The 27,162-nt window shown below is 45.0% G+C and overlaps 1 protein-coding gene and 1 long non-coding RNA gene across 2 annotated transcripts in view; one reads left to right on the top strand and one right to left on the bottom strand.

Annotated features, from left to right (window-relative positions):
• Window positions 1-6,927, top strand: part of LOC139593262 (uncharacterized) — a 76,097-nt gene extending 69,170 nt beyond the window's left edge. The window contains exon 5 of the long non-coding RNA XR_011680234.1: window positions 3,955-6,927. This is a non-coding gene — a long non-coding RNA (uncharacterized lncRNA). The remainder of the gene's footprint in view (window positions 1-3,954) is intronic.
• A 1,841-nt stretch (window positions 6,928-8,768) lies between these two features.
• On the bottom strand, window positions 8,769-17,432 carry HMGB1 (high mobility group box 1). Its single transcript, XM_071433975.1, has 5 exons — window positions 17,254-17,432; window positions 14,327-14,489; window positions 13,906-14,051; window positions 12,750-12,924; window positions 8,769-10,722 (listed from the first exon to the last, which is right to left on the bottom strand). Exons 2-5 carry the CDS (start codon window positions 14,474-14,476, stop codon window positions 10,546-10,548), a joined length of 648 nt encoding a protein of 215 aa, XP_071290076.1. The 5' UTR covers window positions 14,477-14,489; window positions 17,254-17,432; the 3' UTR covers window positions 8,769-10,545.
• Between the last annotated feature and the right edge of the window lie 9,730 nt (window positions 17,433-27,162).

The following is a 27,162-nucleotide window of genomic DNA, read 5'->3' as shown; positions in this document are numbered from 1 at the left end:
TGGAGGCCCGAGTTTATGACAAGATATATTTCTGGTGTTGGCATGAACAATCAATTTCATTCAGGACTTTCCTCATGCTGTAATGATTTGTTGGTTTGGGGTTGATTTCTTTTTTATTTATTTCATTATTTTAACTGAAACTGGCACAATGCCCTCATTACTTGTGATAAACTTGTTTGTTTACTTATGTCGTGGTAACCGGAGAGCTGGACTCAGGCTCTGCTTCCTTGGATGCTGCTTGTTTCCTACCAGAGCACTTGGAGCTGTCTGACACTGGCACTGTGTTTTAGAAATACACTGCTTTCCTCAGCCTTGCAGGCAGCAAGGGCATCACTGTGCTTTTACAAGAAAAATCAAGAGCACAAGCGAAGGCACATTGTCATTAATAATGTATGGTTTGGGTTTTTCCTGCCTTGCTGCCCCTCCTTGGACCCTACAGTGAGTCCTGACTTCCTTATGGCACAGATAAAAACTTGAAAGAGAGAAGCCCAACACGATTGCTGTGATCTAAATCTACAGCAGGGCATTGCATATGGAAGGCATAATATTTGATGGTAAATTTTTGTTTGACATTATAGTAGAAGTTAAGGGAAAAGGTGTCATCCTTGGCCTCGGGTTTCATAAGTGCCACAGGCAGATGGGCTCTTTTAAACCTTCCCCTCCTCTTCTAAAAGGAGAAACTCACAATCTGGACTCAAGTAAACCTTAAAGTCATAAAATTCCAGGTTCCAATAAATCTTTGTTTTATAAAAACACATCGAGCATATATCAAAACAGAAACTGTAAAAGAAATTAAACATGTGTGTGTCACATACTCTGCTGGGGGCTCCCTAATAGTTTTGCAGGATCAGTGGAATAACGAGGTGCAGTTTTGCTCTGTGAAGTTTTGGCACCTCCCTGCAGCGCTGTTGGGCTGCCCAGGGCGCCCACCCGGAACACGAGCAAGCACCGGGGAAGGGATGGCAGCTCCACTCCCACCTCCTCTCCCTTCTTTCCCAGTGTGGACAAGCTGGGCTGTAGCTGTATCCCCACAAGCCCTGGGTATCACAACATCTTCCCTTTGGGGGCCCAGCAAAGTGGGGACTTGCTCCTCCAGCTCCAATGAGTGGCAAGGCCATGGCAAACAACAGTGCTGTAAGTCAAAGGGAGGGAAAAGTAAAATGATATCTGGGAGGAGGATTTGCCTGCCTGTTCCCGAAAAGTGGAAGAGCAAAGCAAAAATGAAAGGAACTGGGATCACACTGCAGAGACACAGATTTTAACAAGCTCCTTTTCAGGGCTTTAAAAGATTATGCATGTGACATAATCTTGACATTTCCTGGCTGACTGGTGATTTCCTCGGATCAAATACCCGGAATGCTGGGGACTTGTCACCACCTCGTGCAGCTCCTATTACTTGCAGCACCCTGGGGACACAGAAGGAGGGAGGCACAGGGTTCTGGGTCAGGGGCAGGACCTGCACCCCTCTCCCTGTGCTCCCTCTCATCCTAGCTGGGTGAGACACGGAGCACACACCTTTCCTTTTAGAAATTCCTCTTAACTTTGAGAGTTGAGGTTTAAGGCTCCTGGCCGCGGGTCCTGCACCCAGAAGCCTTGGCAGAGAGACTAAAGACTGCGAGAACTCTGGCAGGGACAGACCCTCAGACCTTGTCACAATATATAATCTATTTCTTTCAATCTGTTGTAGAATGACAATTTTATAAAATTCCAAGTGACTTGCTGGAGTAGTCAAAACCAAGACCAAAAGCCAGCAAAGCCCTATAAATGTTGGGGATCTTCTTATCATGAAGATTCATCAAGTTTCTGCTGGTAATGTGCTGAAACTTGAAAGTTATGGGGAAATAGAAAAAAAAATGCAGCAAAACATTTATTAGCATTTTGTCAAGCATTGGGACAGGCTTCCCAGGGAAGTGGTAGAGCTGCCAAACCTGGAGGTTGCAACCACAGCAGGCACAGCGGCAAATCCCCATCCTGACTTGAGATCCTCCAACCTCTGCTGTAGTGGGTAGAAGGAAAAAACCACAAACTCTTCCCAGAATTTTTTTTATCAGGATGTCCAAAGAGTGCCTAAATTTGGGTTGCTCAGGAGCTCTCAATTATTAATTACCCTAAAATAGGTACAACCAAAGGCAAGCAAAGAAGCACCTGTCTGGGAAGCACTCATACCATGACCAAAGACTCCAGGCAGCTCTTCCCTACCAGGGAACCACTGGCAAATCAAATCAGCTGGAGGCTGCAGGGGATCAGGGTGGTGGGAGCTGCAGGGGTCACCCTTCTGCTCCTGACCCGGCAGGTTCAGGCTGGCAGTGCCTTTTGCTGTGTGTAAACAGGGAAGCTGCAGCTGAGAGGTTAATGCAATTCCCCTCTTAAAAAGTATTTAGAAAGGGCATTTAAAAGAGTATCACCAACTAGTTTAATGCAGCACCAGCATGGCTTTAGTAGTATTTTGAAAAAAAATAATCCTAATATTAGAAAGAATGTATATTTTGTTACAATTTCCATGCAAATAGTGTAAATAATTGATAGACGATGTTACAACCCTTCCAGCACAGCCCTGCACAGCAGAAAGAGAAAGTGAAACAAAGTGCAAGCTGGAAAGCCCCTGGGAGGGCAGGGAGACAAGGCCAGGAGGAGCCTTTGGCAGGGCTCCTGTCTGCCCAGTGACTGTCCCAGGCTCCCAGTCCAGGCAAAGTCTGGGCAGAAGGTTACAGCAAGAATTAGTTAAGCAGCATGGGCTGGTTTTGGTTTTTAGCTTAAATATATCCCATGCTCTGGCTTTTTATACTCACATGGAGATGCATGGTGTGAATTTCGGGCTTGGGTCGCTTCAATTTTATTATTGCACGTGGCCCAAATAAACTTTCCTGAGGTTTTTCTTGTATGTTTTCTAAAGAGAACTGTAAAATGAACAGTTAAGTGGTTTGTTGGAGCTTTTGAATAAGGATGGGGAGCAGCTTCCCCATCAGTTTTACAATTATGCACTCTGCCTCAATCCTGACATTAAATGCATCGTCCCAACGCCAAAAAAATCAGTACTTACAGTACTTACTTGACAGATGCAGATATTCAGATGCACAAAACAACTGTTTATTACAGGCATTTCAGGCAATTTGAATTGTGTCATGCATCCCTGTTTCCACCTTTCTTTCCTCTGTTTTGCTTCACTAAAAAACTCCACAAAGCTGCATGCACGCAAATCTGCTTCTCACAAACAACCTCCCAAGGTTAATTTATAACAAATTAACTTGAGGAGCTCAACACCTTTGCAAAGGCTGGTGTGAACGCTCAAAATCTATAGCTGGAAATCAAATACAGGTAAATCTCTGATTAAAAAAATAAATAAGGAACATGATTAGTAATCCTTTGGTGTTTGGCAACCAAAGCAAGCGGAAAAGGGAGCAAGGCTAATGATCACACACCCCTTTTAGGAGCAGAGCTACACACTGTGCAGCACAGTAGGTTCTCTCTGAAGCATTTTTAAAAGTCTTCTGTGGGACAAAGGAGTTGTCCTGAACTTTTATTGTTTTAAAATTAATACAGAAAAATAGGAAAATAGGGAGTTGCCTCTGCAAAAGTCATGGACCAGTGATTAAGCACAGGGGTTATCAACTTGATCTCAAGTTTTGAGAGCACTGAATAAAGTCCATGGAGAATACCCAGTTTGCAAGTTTACCTTTGAAAAACCACCTGTGGAGCCTCTTCTGCCTTTTGGCCTTTTTCATGAAATCCAGGAGATCTCAGTGAGGAGAGATTTCTGCACACTGTGGGCACGAGCCACTGCCTGGAGCAGCACTCTGGAACGCGCTGTCTCCTTGTTTATATTTCAGTGCTACGCGCGATTAATCCTCCATTTCATTCATTGTCTTTTTACTTCTCTGCTACTGGGAACAGTAAATAAGAGGGAAGTTGTAACAAGAGCCTCCCTTTTATTCAGAGACCTTCTGTTTCCTGCAGGCTGGCGGCTTCGAAAAAAATCACAGCTCCATTGTGCTCCAAAGTCATACTGAGTGATTCAGATGGAAAGAAAAACCCACGTCAGAAGGAACAGGGGACTCAAAGATGAGTGTCGAGGCCAGCAGACCAGGGACATCAATCCCAGGCAGCAGCACATCCTGAGAATGTTGTACCCTTGTGACAGCAGCAACATTATGGTTTACCCCTCTGCACCATGGGTCTGTGGAAGACAAGTGCTGCTCCCAGTACTGGGGTGTCCCTGAGCAGCCCTGGCCCCACGGGACTGGCATCGATTGCCTGGGGGTGGTGGGGCAGCAGGAAAACGCTCCTGTCCTACCTGGAGGATGCTGATCCAGCTCCCAGCCGCTGGGGGAGGTGAACTCACTCCTTCCTCCTGGAGCAGGGCTGCCAGCAGCAGAGGTCAGGCAGGGCAGGAGGAAGGGACAGGGTCAATGGTGGCAGAGGCAGGCAGGGACAGCCCGGGGGCTCCTGTGCGGAAGCAGAGCGTGCAGTGATAGAGACAGTGTTGCCATCAGCAAACATCTGGTGCGAATGCTCCCCAAAAATAGATCACTTCCTTCTTCCACCTCAAAGGAAACAGTGTTGGAAGGAGACTCGGATACCGCCGGGCTGGTGCAAGGTGGGGTTTTGTTCACTGTCAGCCTCCCACTGGGAGCCACTTAAACATTCCGGGGTGTGACTCTGGGACCAGACATCAGTCTCAGGCAGGTTCTAAGGGATCAGTCCAGTGAAACGCCCCGACAACCCACGTGGGTGCCGAGCCTCCCAGCGCCCCGCAGCAGAAACCCACCAGCACTTTCCATCGGTGCCTGGTATTGCAAAACCAATCCCTCTCTTCCCAAAAGCCGCTCTGGTGCCGAGGGGCTCAGGCTGTGATCAGCCCTCACCTGCATTTTCCCATACCAGTTTTACATCACAGTGCTGCTTCACAGCATCTTCCTTATTGGCAGGCGTCAGGAGAAATGTGTGTCAACAAATCTGAAGCGAGCGTAAGCGCCGCTACAGTCAAGTCTGATAATAAAACATGAGTCACTGTTAGTCAATCATTTACCAGCGCACGTCTTGCAAGAAAATTCTCTCTTCTAAGAATCACCACCACACAAATTTGAGAGTTGTTTTAAAGAGCACCCTGATTTTACTTTCAGCTGCGTGGCTGAGATTTCAGAGGGCTGGTTCCTGCTATCCCTACTTGCAGCCCACCACCCCGTGCTCCCTCTGCACCTGCGTTTCAAAGCCAGGCATGAGGCACCCAGCCCGGGCATGACCTGATGCTCTTCCCGGGAGTTTTCACTCTCAGTGTCTCCCCAACACCAGGAGTGAACTGGCAGCACGGAGAGGGCTGCTGGGACTGACTCCCCCAGTTGCCATCAATGTCCCCCACGCCATCTGTAGTGTTGCTGCACAGTGTCCCAAGGATGCACAACTTTCCCTGGGGACGGAATGAGGAAGAGCATGGTCAATCCCAGCATTTTGGCAAGGAAGACTTCTTCAGATTAAAAATATTATTTTCATTGTTTTCCTTCATTTCATTTTGGGAAGGAGCAGGAGGGGTCAGGAATGTCATCCCAGACATTTCTTCAAAATTGTTTTTATCCCTGGTAACAAATGCCCCTGCCAAACACAGCAGCACACGTCCTCGGTTTCCCCTCCATAAGCCTGATTTTTTGAATGGCTTCTTGGAAAAAGCATTTACATGGTGACCTCTTGCTGCTGTAAGATGTGCAGGGAGATGGGTCCTTTCCAGGCATTCAAGCTGTAGCGCTTGGTCCTTCCTGTTTTTACTGAGGAACTTTTGGGAGGTCAGAAATACATGAATTGAGCTTTTGCTGCCTTAATAGGTGAAAGGCTGCTGGAAGCACGTGGATAAACTTCCTCTGTGCCAAATGACCGTCATTTAAGTCAAACACTTTTTAACAATAGAGGCAAAATTTTAAAAGGTGTAGTTTAAAAAAAACCCCCACATTTGCCTGTCTGTCCTCCTTGCTCTGTGCTGCTCTGCCTCTTGCTGCCTAGCTTGATCTCGAGCACTCCTGCTGCAGGGAAGGAGCTTCTGATGTGGCAAACAGGTAGACTAAGCTAATTTATCACTCTAGTCTTTTATTCCATCACAGAGTGGCAAAAGGGAAGGCTCGTCTCTCTTGTGGGTCACCTCTAATAGCAATTGCTTCAGCAAGATGGATTTCAAAATTAGGTGCTCTTGAAGCAGAAGCCACACTGTATTTTTCAACAGCACAAAGCAGCCGTAAGAGGAATCTGACCTTCATTCTTCATAATAAATTCATCGGGGGGAAAAAAAAAATCCATCTTTGTTTTTCAGCTTGAAGTACTGTCAAAAGAAAAGCCAGGGCACACACAACATTTACAAAATAAAAATACAAGACAACTTCAGCAAAATGATAAAATACTCAGGGATTTACTTTTCCTGCTTTTTCTTATTTAAACATTGGAATAGAGTCTGACAGCTTGCCTGCAAGTACATTGTTTTGAAATAAAGGCTGGTGTTAATTTAAAGTGGATCTATACTAGGCTAAATTAAGACCACCTCAAAGTGCTTTTCAGATGTAGAGTGCAATCCAGTAGCTAAGTCTGGGGAAAAGTTTATTGATACACACCCACATTTAGGCACTCCATTGGACTTAGCATGTTTGTGAAATGTCTCTGAATGTATTTCAGGTGCTAAAATAATGTCTGCTGCAGCCTGCCAAAGGAAAATGTCACAGTTATTTTCTGCTAAAGTGCCCCAAAAAGATGTGATCTGCAGACAAGTACAGACTCGTAAGCTAAAGAATATAATGGAGGAATGCTTGAAAGTATTTGGCATTTTACTGTTATTAATAAAATGATTGGTACATTTGAGTCCTAAAAGCCTGTAGCTGGTCAGCTGTCACTGGCACAGCCTGGAAATGGTGAAAATTAATCATCTCCTGTATTAAACACTATCTTTGTATTTTGCCATGTCTCCATTACGGACTCTGTATTGAATAACTCATTATAACCCAACACAGCACATTGCCTTTATTCCTTTAATCTCCTGTCAGGCATAGCTGGGAAGGCAGAATGGGAATGTTTATGCTAACCAGCAGGTCTAACCCTTAGGCTAGCAAGAATTAGGAGAGGTTTTTTCCAAGCTCGGCTTGTCCCCCATCCAGAGAACCTAATGCTGTGGCTGCAATCCACCTGGCTCCTCTTCTGGAGGAGTCACTCAAATCCATCTTCCCACTTTCCAGCAAGCCTAGACCCAGCTGTTCCTCAGCCTTTTCTTTCCAGGATGGGCTGGTTACACTGATAAAAGCAGCTGTGAAGAGGCTGTGTCAGCAGTGCCCTAATTAGGCTGCAGAAATCAGCCACTTCACGTCCCTTAGTTTAGGTTTCCAGGGGCCCGTTTGCCTGGACAGAAACATTTTGTTAAATAAGCTCAGCTTTTTGCTAGAGCTGGTGAGATCACTGAAAGCTTGGCAGGAGGGATGAACACTGTTCATACATTTAGTTAAACCAGCTTAAAATTACAGAGCATATCTAGCATATCGAGGTGGCTCCTTTCAGGACCAACTCAAATAAAAAACCATAAACATCAGTCTGGCTTCATTTGGCATTCAAGGTATCGTAACTCCCACATATTAACATTCAAGTTCTCTCTAGACCAATCAATATTTGTTGTTGTTTAGAAAAGCTTTTTCTTGACCTCTGCAACAAGCACTTACATGAAGGCTAAAGCCCGAGAAGCTTTTTTATAGTGATGTCAAGGCTGTCAGCTCCCCTGCAGGGAACCACCACCTAAACAGTTGCAATTTCACCGCTCATTATCCCTCTTCTACAGCAAGGACCCACTTTTAAAGATCAAGGGGAGGCAGGTTCAAGCTGAAGTGTCAGCAGTGACTGACCTCTGACCAAGTAATCTTGGAGTGGCCAAGTCTGACTTATCGGTGGAGAGGCTCAGACAGTTTTGACCAAGAGGATTATTTAACCACTGGCGCTTGCAGGGGAGCACAGCTGCAGAACAGGGAGGTCCTTTCCAGCAACAGTCCTCAGCAGCTCTTCCTTAAAAAGGGCAATTAATCTCCCTATGGCATTCCTCTTCACCGAAGAACACTTCCACTGTTTCAGAACAGTTTTACAGCAGACACAAACACAGGCTTCAGTCCCAATATCCATGTCCTGGCTCAGCTGAATTACAGGCACCTACCCAGTGCTCCTGAGAAAACCACGGCCACTCTGGAGAGCTGGGGAAGCTTTGGGGCATCTCCCACCCAACACTGGCCTCTGCAGTGAGATACAGGGGGTTGTTCTCCTCAGCAAGCAGCACTGATAATTACATTACCTACCCTCTTTGGCCTCAAGCATGATCTGTTTGTTACCCATGGGCTAAAGGCAAGGCAAAGGCCATGCCTGGCTGCCGGGGAAGTGCTCACTACTCTTTTAAGTTCAGCTGAATCCTCTCAGTTACTTCTGTCAACATCAAGCACCGAGAACAAAGGCACAAGATTATGGGGATCTCATTAAGTATGCTTGTTCCAAGAACAAGAAATGTGTCTACTTTCCTCTGATGACCTGGGGAAACAAAAAAACCCTTCAGCACAGAAAATTTATTTGTCATCGGTTAAGAGCATTTGAATGTGTAATATCCAGTTTAAGGAGACAAAAAAGTCTGTCTGTCCTACCCTTTCTATATTGAGACCTTGCAAACAGCATCATTCTGCTTGAAACAGAAAGCAGGGATGTACATATCTGAGAACACCAACACACACAAAAAGCCCCAAATCCTTAGGGTATTAAGTGAGCCATTTAACTAAGTATTTAAAACCTCTGCAATTATTAGTTTATTAGTATCATCCAGGATTTCAGATGTTCAATATTTCTCCTGAAGTTATACATAAATGCAAATTGAAATAAGAATCTGAAAGTCAAAATTGTATAACAAAACAATACTCCATCACAAAAGCGTGTAAAATTACAAGAATGCTTTTTTTTTTGTTTGTTTTTAAACACTGGCACTTAAGAGAACCATAATTTTGTAACCACAAAATTGCCGAATTGTCCCCCAAACTGGTAAGCAGGTATATGTGAAAATAGTTACAGCTGCCAGCACTTGAAGTTTTACTAAATATGCAAAAAACCCCTTAGCTTTGGTTTTGGAAGAGAACTGTATTTGACCAAATTAGACATTGTTGGTATACCATAAACATTTAACTTTTTAATGCAAAATTTAATAAAATGTACTTTTCCATACAACTATATTTAACTTAAAAATGGGCAAACATCAAGAGTGCGGTATAAAACCTAACAGGAAAAATACATCTTATCTCATTTTCAATTTGAGACAATATACAACTTTGTTTAAAGGGCTAAAACTAGAATTTCAAGAATACAAATATGAATTTACATAGATTTAACAAATAATAATGGTACCATTTATAGAAATCTTAGAAAGAAAAATCATTTCTTGTGGGCCCTTTGCTACCAGGAGTCTCATGGTATAAAGCCCGTGGCCATCACCAGACCTGTCACCAAAAAATAATATGGTCATTTCATGCTTTTAACTTTACACATTTTAGGTACGCTCATCACTCCCAGGTGTTCAGAGATTTACAAATATAACTTCCATTACATGGTAACAGAGTCACACGTGTAAATGTCTCCACACCGGATGGACATACACTCTTCCTATGGGTCCTTCTAGGACAAAATTTAACGTTCCCTCCCTCCCCACCCCCCAAAGTATTTAGTTTCTGTAAAATTGAACTCTATACTTCTCAACTCTCCAAGACTGGTAAACTCATGCAACGCAATAGAATATTACATTTCACAAAAATCTGAACAAGTATCCGTTTGCTGAGATTGAATTTTTGTTGTTTCCAGTTATGGAAGATTTTCATCATATGCCTATATATTTCTTTTCTTACCCTATCATGATAATGCAGGGTATGCAGATCAAAGCTTTGTTTATCAGCTGGTTATATGAAAGATGAAAACTGTAATATTCCCGTGATCCCATACGGGCATTCAATAAAGCAAAAGATGAGTTCCCCTCAAAAGAAAAAAAAAAAAAAAAAAGAAAGAAAAAGTATGATTCTCAAGGGCACCTATTAAAAGGACAACAATACTAATAAAAAAAAATTGTATTTACTTAGAAGCATTCAGAATGTCAACAAAACAGCTGCAACTTTTTTTCTTCCTTTTTGCAATTACAGAGTGGTATTCAGTTAACAGAACAACAATTATTTTTTATGATGCATCAGAGACAACTGAAGATGAGAAATGAACTACATCCCCAAATATAACTAAATTTGTGCTGTGCACCAACAAGAACCTGCTTTATAACTCCCATGCCAATTTACAACCCCCACACTGTACCAGGCAAGGTTAGTGGCCATTGAAATACCACTAAGGACAGGGCTATCTAAAGACACATTCGGTAGTGTGTTAACTATACAAAAAAAGAGACACTGTACAGTTTAAAAACAAATCTTACACAGCCTTACATTTCAATTTTTTTTTTCTTTAAAAGGAGTGAGTTGTGTACAGGGGGGTTAAATGCTTTATAGACAAGAAAGAAATTGCTCTAAAAGAGACTTATTCATCATCATCATCATCTTCATCCTCCTCTTCTTCCTCCTCTTCATCATCTTCATCCTCTTCATCTTCGTCCTCATCCTCCTCCTCTTCCTTCTTCTTCTTGCTCTTCTCAGCCTTGGCAACTACTTTCTTGCCTCCATCAACCTTCCCTTTGGCCCGGTATGCAGCGATATCCTTGGAGAAGAAAAGCAGGAACAATCTCTCAAAGATTTACCCAGCCAAGAGGTCTGAGCAACCTCCACAGAGCAGTTGTAAAAGCAGCCACCCAGCTACCTGCCCTTTCTGCACATCCACTGGGGCAGGACCAGGAGGGAGCTGTGGCTTCAGCTCTGAGGTGAACTGAAGCCAAAGAAACAGGAACCCTCTAACACAGAAATGACACTGGCATGCTGCTGCACACTGCTTATGGCTGCTAAGGAATCTCCATTGTTGGGCTTCTGGGAACAGGCTGGAAAAGCCGCTACCTCTGATGGTAAAGGCACAGCTGAGCCCACTATCCCATAAGGAAATGGAGTAGGGAGACCTCTTAAGTTCCCTTTCTAGCCCTACCTTCTACAGTGCCTAAAGAAACGCACAGGAAACCCTCGTTTGAGGCACAAACCTGGGATCAGCCACCCAGAAGATATCAGAGTGACCCAGCCTAACAGCTGCAATGTTATGCCTCAGCGTAGAGCAGTTAGACTGAACTCTGCCTAACAGAAGTTTACTAAATAAAAGGTATAAGAACTTGATTAAAGGGTAGACACTGCCACCTTCTGCATGCAATAAATTTATTCCAGTCGTTTGAAATGCACAAAATTCAGTTCCTGCTACAGGGAAGTTAAAACCATACCTGGAAGGCACAGTCATAAAAGCAGTTAAGACTTCCCAACTTTATGCCAAAACAGTAAAACCATTAGATAGGAGAATTATCTACAAAGCTTACACACACCAGCTAGAGAGAAACATCAACGCATTCACACAGATGGTCCAAATCTTCAAATATCCCCCACCTGTTAAACACTACACCACTAATCTTACTGCTCTCTTGGACTCTCTTAAACTTAGCAGGAAATTTTGAGAAGATATGATACCCACTAAGTCAAAGGCCAAGCAGTGAAATAGTGAAGATTACTACCCCTTAAAATCCTACATGTAAGACTAAGAAATAAAGACATTATTACTGAAAATTAAAATAATATCTGCAAATAAAGACTAATAATTCTATAATTTAAAAAATGCCTGAGTTGCCTTAGCTGTGTGTACAAGCAATTACTATGAAGCTGTACAGAAAGCATTGTGTGGGAAAGCTCCTAGATCTGCAACTCCTCTCCAGCACATCAACAGGGCTCCAAGCCTCCACCTTGCATACTACAGTGCAAAAATTTTGAACTTGGATTTGTTTGCCAGCAGGAGAAATACCCAGAGGAAATGACAGCACACAATGGACATAGGTGCTGTATGGGAGCACAGTGGTCGCTGACCCCTTGTGAAGCATCGTCAGGGGATGCCAGGGTGCATCCCTCCTCTTCCCTTGGTTTCCACATATTGGCATGGGAATCTAACTCTAGAAATAAAACCACGTGTAGCACAGTCCTGTGTGCACAACAGAATTCTGCAACTCCAATTAGAATGGCAGGGTTTAGCTTTAATAATTAAAAAAATTGTATGACAAGCTGCTTCATATGCATAATTAACCAAATTCATTACTAGAAAGGACATGGACACAAAGTAGGTCCAGGAAAAACACATGCCTAAAACTAGTTATCTCATTTTGTGTTTTGTCATTTTCCTGGAGTATATTTTAAAAATCAGCTATGTGTATCAATTATCCTAACATTCAAGGATGCTCACTAGCATCTCCAAAATTAGGGAGAACCAATTCATTCCTTACCAGCATTACTTACTGCTACCAACTCAACTCAAATTCTGCTGTGACTTATGGATTTAGTAACAAGAGCCCACAGAATTTATTCAAGCACCAATAACAGGTCAAAACTACAGACAAATGCAAACAGTTCAAGGTAAAGGACTCCAATTTACTGTTATGCCAATGAATCATTTGCCCCTGCATACAACCCTTTTTAACAAATCTAATGAATTACGTCATTAGCATACTATAATTTGCTACATGAGGTATCAGGGTACACAATAAGGAAAAAAAGTGTCTAGAAAACTGAGGTGTGACCTCCCCAAAGCATGTCCCTCAATGTCAGTGTTACCTTTTCATATTTCTCCTTCAGCTTAGCAGCCTTCTTTTCGTAAGGCTGTTTATCGTCTGCAGCGGTGTTGTTCCACATCTCTCCCAGTTTCTTCGCAACATCTCCAATGGACAGACCAGGATGTTCTCCTTTGATTTTTGGACGAAACTCAGAGCAAAACAAGAAAAAAGCCGAACTACAGAGAAAAAAGTAAAAGAAGATTATTTAAATTTTAGACTTCACTACAGCAGCATCTTTTGGGACCTTTGCTGCTGTTCCTTAAGAGCATTTTGGAGAAGGCACCTAAAAGTGAGACAGACATTGATTACAGTGGAAGGTATCAGAACTGAATGAGCCACTTTGCAAACTCAATGCACCCTTTTCTTTTAAGTAATGCTGCACATCTGGTCCCATTTCTGGCAGAATCCCCAGACAGGCAGACTTTATACACCAGACCCTGAGAAAAGCTTTAGAAATTAGACTAAGTCAATGATGCTACGGCAGCAAATGTTATGTCAGAACTGTTAGAGGTGCGAGGCTGCAATATTTGTTAGAAAAGCAGGATTTCCAGACCACAGCACCAGCCCAAGAAAGAACATTAGCTTGTAAAGGATCTTCCCTGTCCTTTTCAGCATTAGCTCAGTTCAAAACACACACATACACACACAATGAAGTGCTGGTGTCCAGAAGATGAATTTGAAGCCAGCTGTCATTATGTTGTGGCTAAAGTTTTAACTTTCCAGGCTGGTTTTGAGGAAGATCACCCCTCAAACCCTTTCTGCGCAAAAGCCTCCAATTTTAAACTGACTGCCAAGCAAAAATTCTGCTCAAGCCAACAGGTGATGAGCAGGGCCAGCAGTTACTTTACGGTAACAGCCATATTACACTGGAATTACCCTCTTAACAGAAATTCGAAGAATCAGTCAGAATCACACATAGTCTATTTTTGCATCTAATTTTAAATGCTGCCATTACTCCAACTTTGATAGTGGGACCACCTACCTGGAAATAAAAACTTAGCATTCATAACTAAAATTTCAACCTATCTTTACACCACTGGTGAGGAAGATCATACGCTCTTGTATTTCTGAAGCTCCTGGATAAAATTACCATTTTATAGATCCACACCAGTGTGATGGTCCCAAACAAGACAACCTAAAGCTAGGAATCTACTTACGGAGGCCTCTTCGGTGCATTTGGATCCTTGAACTTCTTTTTTGTTTCCCCCTTAGGTGGTACATAGTTTTTCATTTCTTTTTCGTAACGAAGCTTGTCAGCCTTTGCCATATCTTCAAACTTCCCTTTCTCCTTAGAAGACATAGTCTGGAAGGCAATCAGAATCACAGAATACCTTAAAAGGGACACATAAGGATCAAAACAGTATTTTAAGATTCAAAAACATACCAAAGACCATTCCAAAATTTCAGCTGGGGGAGCTAAAGGTAAGACATGGATAGTTACCAGTTACTTTACAACTACACTTTATACTTACCCAAAACCTGAGCTCCCAAAGAAATAACTTACAATCTTGAATGGTATTTCAAAAAACCAGCCATTTAAGGTTTTGGGGTTTTTGTTTTTTAAGCAGCTATTCATACCTTCCATCGTTCTGAGCATTTTTTTGAGAACTCTGAGAAGTTCACTGACGCATCTGGATGTTTCTTCTTGTGCTCCTCCCGACAGGTTTGCACAAAGAAGGCGTATGAAGACATTTTACCTCTCGGCTTCTTAGGATCACCTTTACCCATTTTTGCTGATTTTCTGTAATGAAGCAAATGAGACACCTTTAAAACTTGTATTTTCAACCAACCAGGGCAGAAAGTAAGTCACAACCAAGGGCCATGCCAAACAGCACCAGCTGGAGCAGTATTCTGACATCATACAATGAGAAGAAGATTCCCTTCTGGAAAATTTGCTGAAGATGTTTGTCATCCCTGCCTGAGGTGACCGGGATGTAAGCAACCTGAAATCTCAAAGGGCCTTGAAAACATGCAGTTACAGTCTTTTGCAAACAAGAACTGTCCTTCCAAGCAATCTGAAGGCAAGTATTGCAGTGGAGACTGCATACCACAATTATTACCAGTGTATTAATCATAAGCTTGGGAAGAATAAACACTATTGAAAGGAGGGAACAAGTACCCAAGCATCCTATCTCAGTGGCCTTCTGGATTACTGATTTCTTTCTTTTCACAGCCCATGTTTCTACCTCTTCCCTGTAGGCCCTGTGTGTTTATTTACAAAATATGGTTTTTATTATTTTCTATACCATATGTTTGACCAAACTTTATGTGTACTACAAAAGCCTACTCTTTGCAGGTATACATTGAAATATGGGAATGAAACACCTGACTTGGTCAAATACGTTATAAACTATGCAGGGAAAAGCACAACATTTATGTACAGCCAGCTGAGCTGTGCTCAGCAAGAGCACTATCTGACACTTTCAGGGACTGAAAAATGCCTTCCTGGGACTTTCACACCCAAGTCAGACATTTGGAGTATTTCTTCATAGCTCCCTGAAAAAGTCACTTGCACCCTGACAAGCTCTGCTTTTCAGCAGAGTTAAAAGAAGGATAAAAAAAAAAGCGTGAAAGAAAAAAAAAAAAAGGGCAGGCAGTGCCTGTCCGTATTGCCACAGAAGCTGTATTTCCTATCGGTTTGGCGGATAGACAGAACCAGATTTCTGCTCTGTGACTAAACACGTCCGGTTTGAAGTTTCTACCAAGTAAACAAGAGGGCTGAAGAAGCAGGAGCCGCTGCTGCCTGCACGGAGCCGCTCCCAGCGCAACCGGGCTCGGGGCTCGGCCGGGGCAGGGCCGGGGCTGCGGGGACAGGGGCGGCCGCGGGCAGGGCTCGGCACCGCGACCCCGGGGCTGGCATTTAAAAGCCGCCTCCTTCCCGCCATTTTGGACGCTTCCCCTACCAGGGGGGGAGAGGGAAACTTCTGAAGTCCCTCAAGAGACCTGCTGGGGGTGGAAGGGAAAAAAAAAAAAAAAGGAAAAAAAAAAGAAAAAAAGAAAAAAAAAACTAGTCCCGTTATTAGGGAGAACATGTGTAAGTTTTATTCCGCGTTCAGGCGGGGGCTCGCAACGGCGAGCACATGCCCAGGAGCCGGACACGCACCGGGGTGCAGCTGCCCGCCGGCGGCGACCCCCGGCCCCGGCGGGACAAAGCGTTCTCCCGCCGCCGCCCCCGTCCCCCCGCGGCGGGGGGAGCGTGCCCATGCCCAGCCCTGCCCGCTCCGGCCGCCATGAGGCGAGGCAGCCCCGGCCTGCGCTCCCTCCCTCCCTGCCGGCCGCGCCGCCGCAGCGGCGGTGTCGGCGGGAGCGGCCGCCATGGCGCAGGCTCCTGGCGGAGGAGGTCACCCGCCGCCGAGCCTCCTTCCATTTTGTGCGCCGAGGAGCAGAGCCGGCCGCTCCCCACCCCCCCGCCGCCACCACACCCCCCGCGGCCGGGCGGGGCGGCGAGCCCGGGCGGCGGGACCCCCGCCGAGAGGGGCCGTGGCGGGGCCGGGCGGCGACCCCCGCCCGCGGGGGCGGCGGTGGCAGCGCAGCCCGGGCGGCGCGGAATGGCCGCTGTGGCGTCGCCCGCTGCCGCCGCCGCACAGAGAACATGGCTCCTTCCTCCCTTCCCTTCCCTTTGTGTGAGCGCGCCGCTACCCTGGCGCACACGCTCAGCCATTGCAGCCGAGGGAGGGCGGGCGGGAGACGGGGGGAGGTGGGTGGGAGCGGGGGGGAAGAAGATGGGGGGGACCAGCGCGCTTTCAGTGCCTGCCCGAGCCCCGGCAGCGCGGTAGAAGCCCCGGCGGGGACGCCCCGCTCGCTCCCGAGCCCCGCCGAGCTGTGCGGCCCCGGGGCTGCCAGCCCCGCGCCCGAGCGAGCGGCGGCTGCTGAAGAAAAAAGTTCCCCCGAACTGCGCCCCCGCCCGCCCGAGCGCCTCCTCTGCTGCTCCGCGCCGCTCGCCTTGTTTTCTCGCTCGCGGCTGCCGTCAGCCATGTTACAGCCGGGCGGCCGCGGGGCCAGCGGCGCCCCGGCCCGCGCCCCGCTTCCCCGCGCTCCCCAACGCCCCGGCGGCGCGGCGCGGCCCGCCCGGAGCCCCTGCCGCCCCGCCGCCCGCCCCGCCGCCGCGGCGATGGCCACGGCGAGGTACCGTGTAAGCGGCTTACGGCGGGGCACAGCGCGGCCCTCGCCCCCCGCGGCGGGCGACCCCCGGCCGCTCGCCCGGTTCCCATCGCCCGCCTCTCTCTCCCCACCTCGCTCCTTGCCTCCCGCCGCCCCGCTCTCCCGAAGTCGCCCGCCGCCCCCGCCCCGCCCCGGCCGAGGGGCTCGCCGCCCGGGAAAGGGTCTCCCGGGCACAGCCCCGCTCGCCTTTGTGTACGGGCGTCCGAGCCGGCGCTGCCCCGCGCTCCGCGGTCGCACAGCGGCGGCGGCACGACGGCCACCACAGGCTCACCGCCCGGCTGCGAGCGGGCGGGCGAGCGGGCGAGCGCGCCCGGCCGGCCCAGCGGCCCCCGGCGCGTACTCACCCGTGTCAGACAGAGTCGGCACGCAGCCCTCGCTCGGCCCCGAGCCCCAGAGACGCTCCCGCGGCCGCCCGCCCGGCCCCAGCGCTGGCTGGGTCGCTGTGCAGCCCGGTGCACCGCAATGGCTGAGCGCGGGATCGATACGCAGCCTCCTCACACTCGCGGCGCTGGTAACATTACTCTCTGCACAGCCCCGCGCCCATTGGCCGCCGCCAAGCCGAGCGCCGCGCCGATTGGCCCAGGCGCTCCCATTGTCCTGACCAGAGCGCGCCGCGGGTTGGGCGCGCGGCGGGACACGTCACCGAGCAGGGAAAGGGCGCGCAAATATAAAAGTGAGCGCAGGGAGCCGGGCGGCGGCGGGGCCCGCACAGCAGCGGTGGCCGCCCGGCGCCGCGCCGCCAACCGCGAGGGGCGCGGGCCTCGCCGCCCCCGCCGCCTCCCCCGCCGCCCCGGGGGCACCAACGCGGCCGCCCCGCGGTGAGGAGCGGGGCGTCGCCGCCCCCCGCCCCTGCGGCCACGCCGCCCCGCCGCTCAGGCGCGGAAGCCGGAGCTCAGCGGGGAGCCGAGGCGAGCCCGCGTGTCTCGGCTCCTCTTGTCCCGTTCCAGCCGGGGCACGGGGCTCCCCTCCGCTGCCGCGGCGGTGTGCGCGGCTCTGCCCCCTCCCTGAGGTTGGGGGACGTTTGTTTTGTTTTGTTGTTCGTGGTGTTTTGTTTATTTTTTCTTTCTTTTTCCAGAAATGGCTTCATCACCTGTATGAGCAACAGGCGGAAGATGCTGGCTTTCCATAACCTCCCGGGTGACAAGGAGCAGTCTGCAGTGGTCAGGCAGCTCCGCCAAACTCTCAGCAGTGGTGCAGCCGTGACCCGGCGCCGTCCTGGGCATCCCGGTGCAGGGGAGCTCTGAGCCACACCTCACCTGTCCTTCGCTGCTGCTCCTCTCTCTGCTTTTTTACTGTCATTTGCACCGCATGAGGCTGCTGTACAGGACCAGCGAACGGGAGAAATACCCTTTAACAGCAGCTTCGCTGTTTACACTACTTTATTAGTGCAAACAACGCTGGGAGGAGCGCTGCTGAGAGAAATCCAAAACCACTGCTCTGCCCCGAAAGGCAGTGTCTGGGCACTTCTTGTAATAACACAACTTGAGTGAAAAGAGGTGTACATTGGTCAAAAATATTCGAGTGTAAATAGCTGATTTCAATAGTTGCTTAATTATCATGCTCTCTCAAAATCTATCCGTGGAGTTTGGGAAGGGTCTATGGTCTGACACACAAGGGATAGCAATTATTGGGGAAGGCATGGTGCTTCATGGAAGGTAAAGATCCTTCTGAACAATGACCCTAATTCTAAAATTGCCTCATTTTAGAATTAAAAGTGCTAGTCGACATATGAAGACAGTTGATTCTGCTACCTGAAATTATGCAAAAATACGTGAAAAATAAGGAACACCAGTGTTTCTGTCTCAAGGAAAGTTTTTGTTTGTGGCTTGATGGGGTTTTTTTCTGATTTGCATTTCAAGTTAAAACCTTTATATGGAACAGAAGAAAACTGTAAAAATCACTACTATTTATGTGGTGTACTGTCAGAAGCTGATAGCTTTGTACATACAGAACTTGAAGGTTTATTCTGTGAAAACCAGACCTGAAAGGAGAGCAAAATAATGCTTTTATTTCTTGCTCTTGTCCATAGCTGAACCTTCAGTAAAAGGCAAGTGAGGAGAATTTGATTACGTGACATACTCCTGTAAGGGTTTTCCTTCATCTCTGTCAGTTATATGCTCAGGCCCGTACAGGTTTGCATATTCCAGTGGGTTTCTTCTGCAATCCTTGATGACAGAAATACAAAAGAATTTACTCATCAGTTGCAGACAGCAGCGTTTTTTACGGAAGCAATATATGTTTTTTCTCTTGTTCATGCTGTGCCACATCCCTTCTGATACTTCACAAACATGCCTTCTTCTGCAAACCTCATTGAAGTTCAAATCTGTTTTAAATTACACTCCACTAGACAGGTGCAGTCACTGAGCTCACTTGGATAACATGAAACACCTTTGACTTCTTGCACATAAGCTTTGCCCACAACATTTGGGTCACAACAGCCCAGTACCACTGCTCCAGGAAAAAAAAAAAGTATGTAGCTGCAGAGGAAGTTTCAAAACACCTGTTTAGTAATTTTGATGTTTTGCAAACTAGGGTATACTTTGGGAAAAGACACACAGATTGGTGGTCATGTTGCAAAGAAAGACTAAAACTAGGATTTCTATCAGAAAATAGAATACTTCAGTTTTTAGGATACCTGTTGTAGCTACTTATTTGGAAACCTGCAGAGATGGTTGTAAGAAGCCTTTTGGTTCAACTCCTTTTCCATGTAAGGCAAGCTGAACTTGAATGGGAACATCAGCTATATCAAACTTTTTTTAAAGTATCCTTTTGTTCTCCAGTTTTCTTTAGAGGTAACAGAGGAAGGCCTTTCCAAGGACAGAACTGTTCTTAACAATGTAGTATTGAGTAGGAACAGAAAAGTTCCAAATGAATCACGAAAAAAGTTTTATTAAAATTTTCCTCTCACTTCCTATCATCCCCCATGTAGCTCACAACCAAAGACTTCTAGCAAACACGAACAAGGATGGAGAATTCCAACAAGTACAGACTACCTGGCTGGCAGTGGAGCCTGACTGAGAAAGAGATGCAGCAATCTCATTCTCCCCCATTCCCAAAATAACTGAAACACATTGGTGACACTACGCCAGCAGAATTTTTGATGAATCACAGTATATAAAGAACCTTAGAAAGCTTCTGCCCATTTTAGTGCTGTGGTTGTTGATAGAGGTGGGAAAACACACTTGCATCAATTCCAGAAGTCACAGGGTGTGGGGCAGCACACTCCCCGTGGGGCAGGAACGTGGCTCTTCCGTGCCCTCATGGAGTCCTGCAAAATGTGTGTTCTGTAAAGGACACTGCTTACTGCCCAGTGGGAACTGGCAGGAAAGCAGATGATTTCATAGCTTGCTTTGACAACTAAGAGATTCAGTGTCGTCACGGGACCTCCAGATTTTGTCACTCTGTCCTCCCTCCCAAGAAATGAGATCATTGTTTCTTTGGGTCAAAATTACTAGACTATTACAGTGAAAATGGCACAGTAACAACTAACTTGTCAGTCAAATCCAAAGCTACTATTAGGCTATTTTTAACAAGATCTGAAAGCCGTTTTCAACAAAAAAGTTACATTTTCAGCTCAAAATGAGAGCAAAACATCTGTGGAGACAGGGCACCTGGGCACATGTACTTCTGATGGAGCTGCTGGTAATGTAGATTTTCATTCTTGCTTTTGAACACTTCCATCCCTACAGTGGGCACGGTTTTCACAGCGTATTTGAAAAAAAGCCCTGGCCATATTTGCCCTTTTCCTGAGGCTGCAGTGCCAGCCTGTGCACAGTCAAGATGAACACAATTCTCAGTTGCTCATTAGATGCAGACTTGAAGTCAGTATTTTCCTCTGGTGTCTTATTTGAAATCTGAAGGAGATACACTTTAAGTATTTCCTTAAAATCATTTCTGGAAGAGAAAGACTCCTCAAAGGAATGAGAATCAGCATGTCTGCAAACAGTACCAATGCAGGGAACCTGATTTGCTTTACCTTTCTCTCTGGATTTGCTCACACTGCGTCAAGTCATCTGCGTAGACTGCTGTCCCTCTTCTATCAGTGAGCAGGGTTTCAAGTGGCTTTTTGTCCACTCCCCACAGATGAGTGGCTGGCTGATCCAGGTGTGTAAGTGGTAACAGTGGAGCAGTGGCAGACAGGCAAGGTAACCTCAGCTGACTAAAGGCAGCAGTCTGGGAGAGGCAGGCAGGGAGCAGGGATGGCACCAGGGCCGCTGCAGCTTCTCCTCGCCAAGCTTCACCTGTGAACCAGCTGATCTTTGTTGACATGTGAGCCCTGAAGACAATTCCATTGTTTCTAAAGCTGATACATTCTTAAATCAGGGTCAGTACTTACACAGCGATTTTATCCACAAAATGGGTAACATGAAAATTTGTACATTTTTTGTAGAATTAGCAGATGCATGGCAAAGTATCCAAGTAAACAGGTTTTTATAGCAAAAGCATATACTCACACTGTTCAGCTCAGAAAGATGGTGAAGATACATCAGTATGGACTTTTCCTCAGATGATCAGTATACCATGAACATTTTTTAAAGTGAATATGTGTATAGAAAGTAACTATTTTATGGTAAGATTAATAGCTTTACTCTTATGAAATATGATTCCTTCAGCATCTTATTCCTTATGCATAAGTACATAACTTCTTTAAGTGCCTCTGTGAAGCTCTCAATGTACAGTTTCAGACAGATGGAACTGTGTTCAGCTTCAACAGCAAAAAGGAGTTCAAAAAATGTTCTTTCAGGACTGCACTATTTCTGAAATCGCTGACCTGCTGAGATGCTTGCTTTGCTGAGAACACAACATGCAGTGCAATATCCATTTATCTCTTCAACTTTCTGGAAACATGGCATCAAATATTCAGTCCCCTCCAAAATCTCCAGATCATTTATGTATTGTACACTGAAGCCTGCCACTGAGATAAGAGTTAATAGCTGCTTCTAATAAACCCAAAATGCTGCTGTCCATCTTCACAGACACTGCTCTAAAGGTGTTAGTACTCTGTCTCACTCACTCCAGTAGAGAGGCAGGTAAGCTTCTGATGCTGACACCACTGTTAGACTTCTACACCCAAACAGGCAGAATCCAACTATGCCTGAGGTGATGAAAAATACCTGAGATGCCCTTCCTTCCTATTTTATCCAGCCCAGAAGAGTCACCAGGACATGCTGTCACAGCCAGGACTCCTTTAGACAGATCTCAATGCTCCATGTCAAACTGAAAAGATTCCTAGAGCTAGGTACAGTACTGGGACAGAGCTACTGTTTCCTTATCTACATGTTTTCTGAAAATATACGATATATAAACATCACCTGACCTGTACTCTGGTCCTTTATATGGGACTGCAACACAGACTAAACCATCTGCTTCTGGATATGAGGATGACACCTTAATGCCAGCACAGTCCCTGATAGTAGAAATCCTAGCACAGTCTTATGTGAATTTATGGGATGCTGATATCCAAAAAATCAGGATGCAGCACACATCCATCTATCTAGTAACTACTCAGGACCTACTGCGAATGTTGACTGCATACAAGCAGTTACAGGAACTGCTGGAGGAAATAACCATTAGCTCACAGCTTCAGAAAGGGGAACTTGCACAGTTTGACAGGACAGTCTTGCCCTTTTGCTGAATACAGCCAAGTGTGCATAGGTGTCACTGAGTAGTGACTATCTCATCCCTTACCATGCAATGGAGAGTTTCTCATCCATTCGAGGAGCTGTCCACATACTCAGGAACTTCATAAACCTGCTAACTTCCCATGGAAATATGGTGCCCGAGGCAGATTACAAGTACTACAAGTTATCAGCATATAACTCTCACTAGGGAGGGCAAAGAACATATCCTGGAAGAGCAGAAGCAGCCTCAAAAAACTCTTTTCCTTTCTCCATCTCTCTCCTTTCTGTGCCCCTTTTCTTCTCTTCTTTTGTCCACATTCCTGTGCAAAGATAAACTGAAAAATGCATTCTGGCAGCTGTATCTGCTCACCAAATAGTCATCAGTAGCATTATTTAATGGGAAAGTAATTTTCTAGCCAGACCCCTCTCCCCCCACTTCCAAAATGGTTTTCCAGTATGTACTGCACTGCACTGGGTGCTGCATTGGTGAAACACCCACCATTACATGCAGCCATAGCAATTTATTACTGGCTCAGAAAGGAGGATCACCTTTTAACTGGCTGTTCAGAGAAAAGAAGTCATGCTAGTATTCTCACAAAGACTGTCTCCAGCTTCTATCATAATCATCCTGTTTCTTCTACCATCTTCTTTCCCAGGGATGTCATCTCCTTCCATTTAATGGTTCTATTCCAAGATTTCTGAGACTCAGGAGAAGAAACTGAGGTAACATAGGATGTGAAAAATCACATACTTTACACTGACTAAGCCTGTGATACCAAAAAGCATTCAAGGGAATGCCCACTTCTCTTGCCTTTTCCAACAGCAGATGGTTGTTTTGAAAAGGGCTCTGGGAGCTCATTGTTGCAGGGGGACAACCCCTACCCCAAGTCACCCAATGTTACCAAAATCTTAGTAATAACTTTTCCATTAACACACAAAAATTAATAGTCTAAATATATTTAGCTTAGTACTTTCTTAACTAGAGCCCACTTGGCTTTCTATTCAGTTCTTGTTTGCCTTTACTTCTTTTCCATGAGTTTTAGAGGATTCTAAGTCTTTTTGCATTACTTTAAATCTCATTCCTTCCTCATTTACCACGTTTCCATGAACTTTCATTTTGCTGAAACAAACGAAGACCTTTGTGGAATATGCCCCAAATTTCTCAGAGGGAATGCTGCCACAAGGGAAAGATGCATTCTTTTCAAAGTCAAAACTCAAGTCAGTTTGGACAGAAAGTCAATGTGGTGACCTCAAAGTTTTGTCAGACACAACATTAGACAAACTTGCATCAAACTAATGTGCACCACTGAGAGTTTAAACAGTCTGAAGTTGAATTTAATGTAAAATCTGATGGTTTCCAGGAGGGATAAGTGTGAGGCTGGGAGTGCAGATCCAATTCAGATGCTTATATGCATGATATGCATGAAAATCAATGGGTAGGCTGAGATGTTTTGACTAGACAGGCATCTGATCAGTCTCGTTAGTGAAAATTTAATTTAACCTTGTCCTAAAGTATGGATGCAAATCAAAATAAATAGCCACCCCTTTGGAAAGAAATACTGAAGCAGTGAAACTTTCAAGAGCCTCTTTGAAGCTCTGGATTTTGATTGTTTGAACTTTTATATGACTTAATAGAGACAATCGTTATAAAAAACAGAATTCTTAATACTATGTTATTTCTTCTACTTCAGCATAACAGATCACATAACTGTTCTTGGGTTTCCAAATATAAGCAAGTGGCTACTTATAGGATTAAATGGATGTAAGGGATATGTATATTCACATCCACTTAGTCTCTGTTTCCAGTGACCCACAACAGTGTGTTAATAACAAACATTTTTCATTCAGTCCTACAAAATTTCTGCAACTATGCATTACTATGCTAAACACAGCACCTAAGTTTTGATGCATTATTGTTGCTTTAAAATTAAAATTATTATTTTTATTTTCACTTCTAGCTCCTTAAAAACCTCAACATAAATACTTTTGGCATCCCTCCTGCACACCCACTCTTGCTGATTTTTGGATCACTTAAAAATATTTAAATGTTTTTAAAGTCATCCATCCATCTTCCTCTAATAACTACACTCAGGTGCGTAGAAGTCATATTAGGTAGGGTTTTTTTTATCTGACCTTGCAATACCATCAATTTCTAACCATACTAACACAAGAGGAACTAGAGAAGTAATTTTACTCCTGTGCATGTGACTAGTAACACAGAGTTTTAAGGATAGAAAAGAGCCACAAAAATCATCCAGGAATGTTTAAAAATAATGAGAACCCTAAAAAGCACAATCTGTTTAGCTTTTTCTAAAAACAAACAAACAACAACAAAAATAATATTGAGAAGTAACTTGATCACAGGGTAAAAGCACCTTCCTGGGGAGAAAATAGTGAGTCCTAAAGAGCTCTTTAATCCATCAGAGAAGGCATAACAAGAATCAATGACTAGAAGCTGAAGGCAAACAAATGCAAATGAAATAATGTAGAAAATTTTTAGCAGCAGGCATGATTAGTGCTCGTATTTTCCTAGTACCTGGAAGCCAAATCATGGATCAGGGCTCAGTTAGGTGCTGATAAAAAAACTCAACCCCAAACCAAAAGAAGATACCCCAAACACAGAAAAAAAAAACTGTGATCCCTGCCAAAATGTTACAAAGCAGGTAAGATGAAGTAACATAATAAATCAGTGATAATATTATCTGATATGACAGGCAGCAGTTTCAGGCCATGGTTTCATGATACAAAGTGTTGAGTTGAGATACAGACTTAAGGTGATTCTACGTATCAAGACTGTTTTGTCCCATTCCCACAATTTCTCTACAGCTATGAAATGTTGAAAACTGATCCTTATTAAAAAAAATATCAGTACTAAAATCAGGGTTTTCATTTTTATTTTGCAGCAAAATGCCAGAGAATACTTTTGCAAGTATTTTGATTTTTATGAATTTCAGTGAATGGGTTGAACAAATTTTCCCTAACAGTATTCCCACCAGCTCTTTTTACAGGAACTTGCTACATTACTTGCAAGAAAAGACTGTATATCCCAGAGAAAAACATGCAAAAGCAAAGTATGAGGTTGTTTTGTTTTCCTCATAGCAAATCACTAGGCTTGGTGACCAAATCTCAAGCACTATCCATAGATAAAGCAGACATTAACAAAAACTGAATCTCAGACCATGATCTGGTAAGGTTTCTCTGAAAAAAACTTATTATGCTACCAAATACTAACATAAAAGATAACAAGATGAGCTCGTGCTCTCAACACAATTGCTCTGGCACTGGAGTCTACACAACATCCTTGGTAGCTTACAAACAATAGGACATTACAATTTGACTGAGAAGAAGATTAAAGAGGTAAACCAAGAGCAAAATTTTCTATTATTAAAGATTTTGCCATCTATTTTTGAGATCAAGGATCAGAAGCATAGCCCCTGAAATTCATTGTGGAGAGAACTCTGAGCATCTCCTCTTATTTTTCAACAAGAAAAAGTAGGAGAAAAGCCCATCTTTGATTTCTTTTTCTTCATTTAAATGATTAGCAGACTACAGCAACACCCCCAATGTCTATTGCACTGAGAAGCTCTGGAGGAGCTAAATTTTGGGCTGGGAATGCTGAAGAGAAAACAAAAGCTAAAGAGCTAGGGTCAACATTCCACAAATAGTCCCTGAGACTTGGAAGCAAGTTGGATATAGCCATGGTGTTAAGCACCCATCCTTCTTCCTTCCCTTCCTCCCTGGAGGTGGCCAGCCTCCTCCCATCGGCTGACATTGTGTTTCACTGAGCTGGATATTCATGTTCACAGGCTCGACAGGGAATTGGTTACAACCAGTTCTAAAAGCTTTCATTTTCCTCTTGTTTCTTGTTAAAAATACTTTGAGCTATGGCTATAATAAGTGACATTAAAAGAACACTGCTTCATTGCAAAGTTTAAAGACACTTAACAACCTTACTCTTTGGCCTTGTGCACTGTGCTGAATTTTTCCACGGGACTGCAGCCCCTCTGTGTGTGCAGGACACAGCTCAGGAAGTGAATCAGGGCTGTGCATCAAATTAGAATATTTATTGGTTGGTATATGTGTTGTCTTTAGGAGTTCTGCTGAGAACAAGACAGACAACTACAGGAAGAGAGCGATGGGCATGTGGTTAAGGCAGTTGAATGCCACACAGAGCACTCAGTTGTGCCTCTGCCTTCACCAGCAGCCCTGGGAGCGAGTCAGACCTCGCGCCCTGGCAGATGGCCAACCAACCTTGTCTTCCTCATTTTCTGGGGGTCCAAACAGAAACACCTTGGGCCCTTCATGTAGAAATGCAAAGCAGATGATGGCAATGGAAGGTTTTGGTCTTGAGGGAAAAATGGAGCCAGAGGCACAAGGTTAAAAGGCAGGAGAATCCATTTAATATCATTGCCTTTACTACTAACTAAACAAGTGGCTCAGTTTTCTCCATGGTCTAACAGGACAATGGTGCTTTTCTGTTCAGGGAATATGCAAAAATTCATCAAATTCTGTGAAGCTCCTTAGTATCATTGTAATTAGCCTACAAAAGCCAAAAAAGTTTTTCTGATTCTTTGTATGGAAAGGATGTTTTGGATCTTTTGGATCTCTTAATTATCATACACTGCTACATAC

The sequence above is a fragment of the Agelaius tricolor genome, unplaced genomic scaffold (genome assembly GCF_023055355.1).
Source record: "Agelaius tricolor isolate 1412-34295 unplaced genomic scaffold, bAgeTri1.0.p SCAF_9, whole genome shotgun sequence".
NCBI classification, from domain to species: domain Eukaryota; kingdom Metazoa; phylum Chordata; class Aves; order Passeriformes; family Icteridae; genus Agelaius; species Agelaius tricolor.
This window is presented reverse-complemented; position numbering and strand designations above follow the sequence as displayed.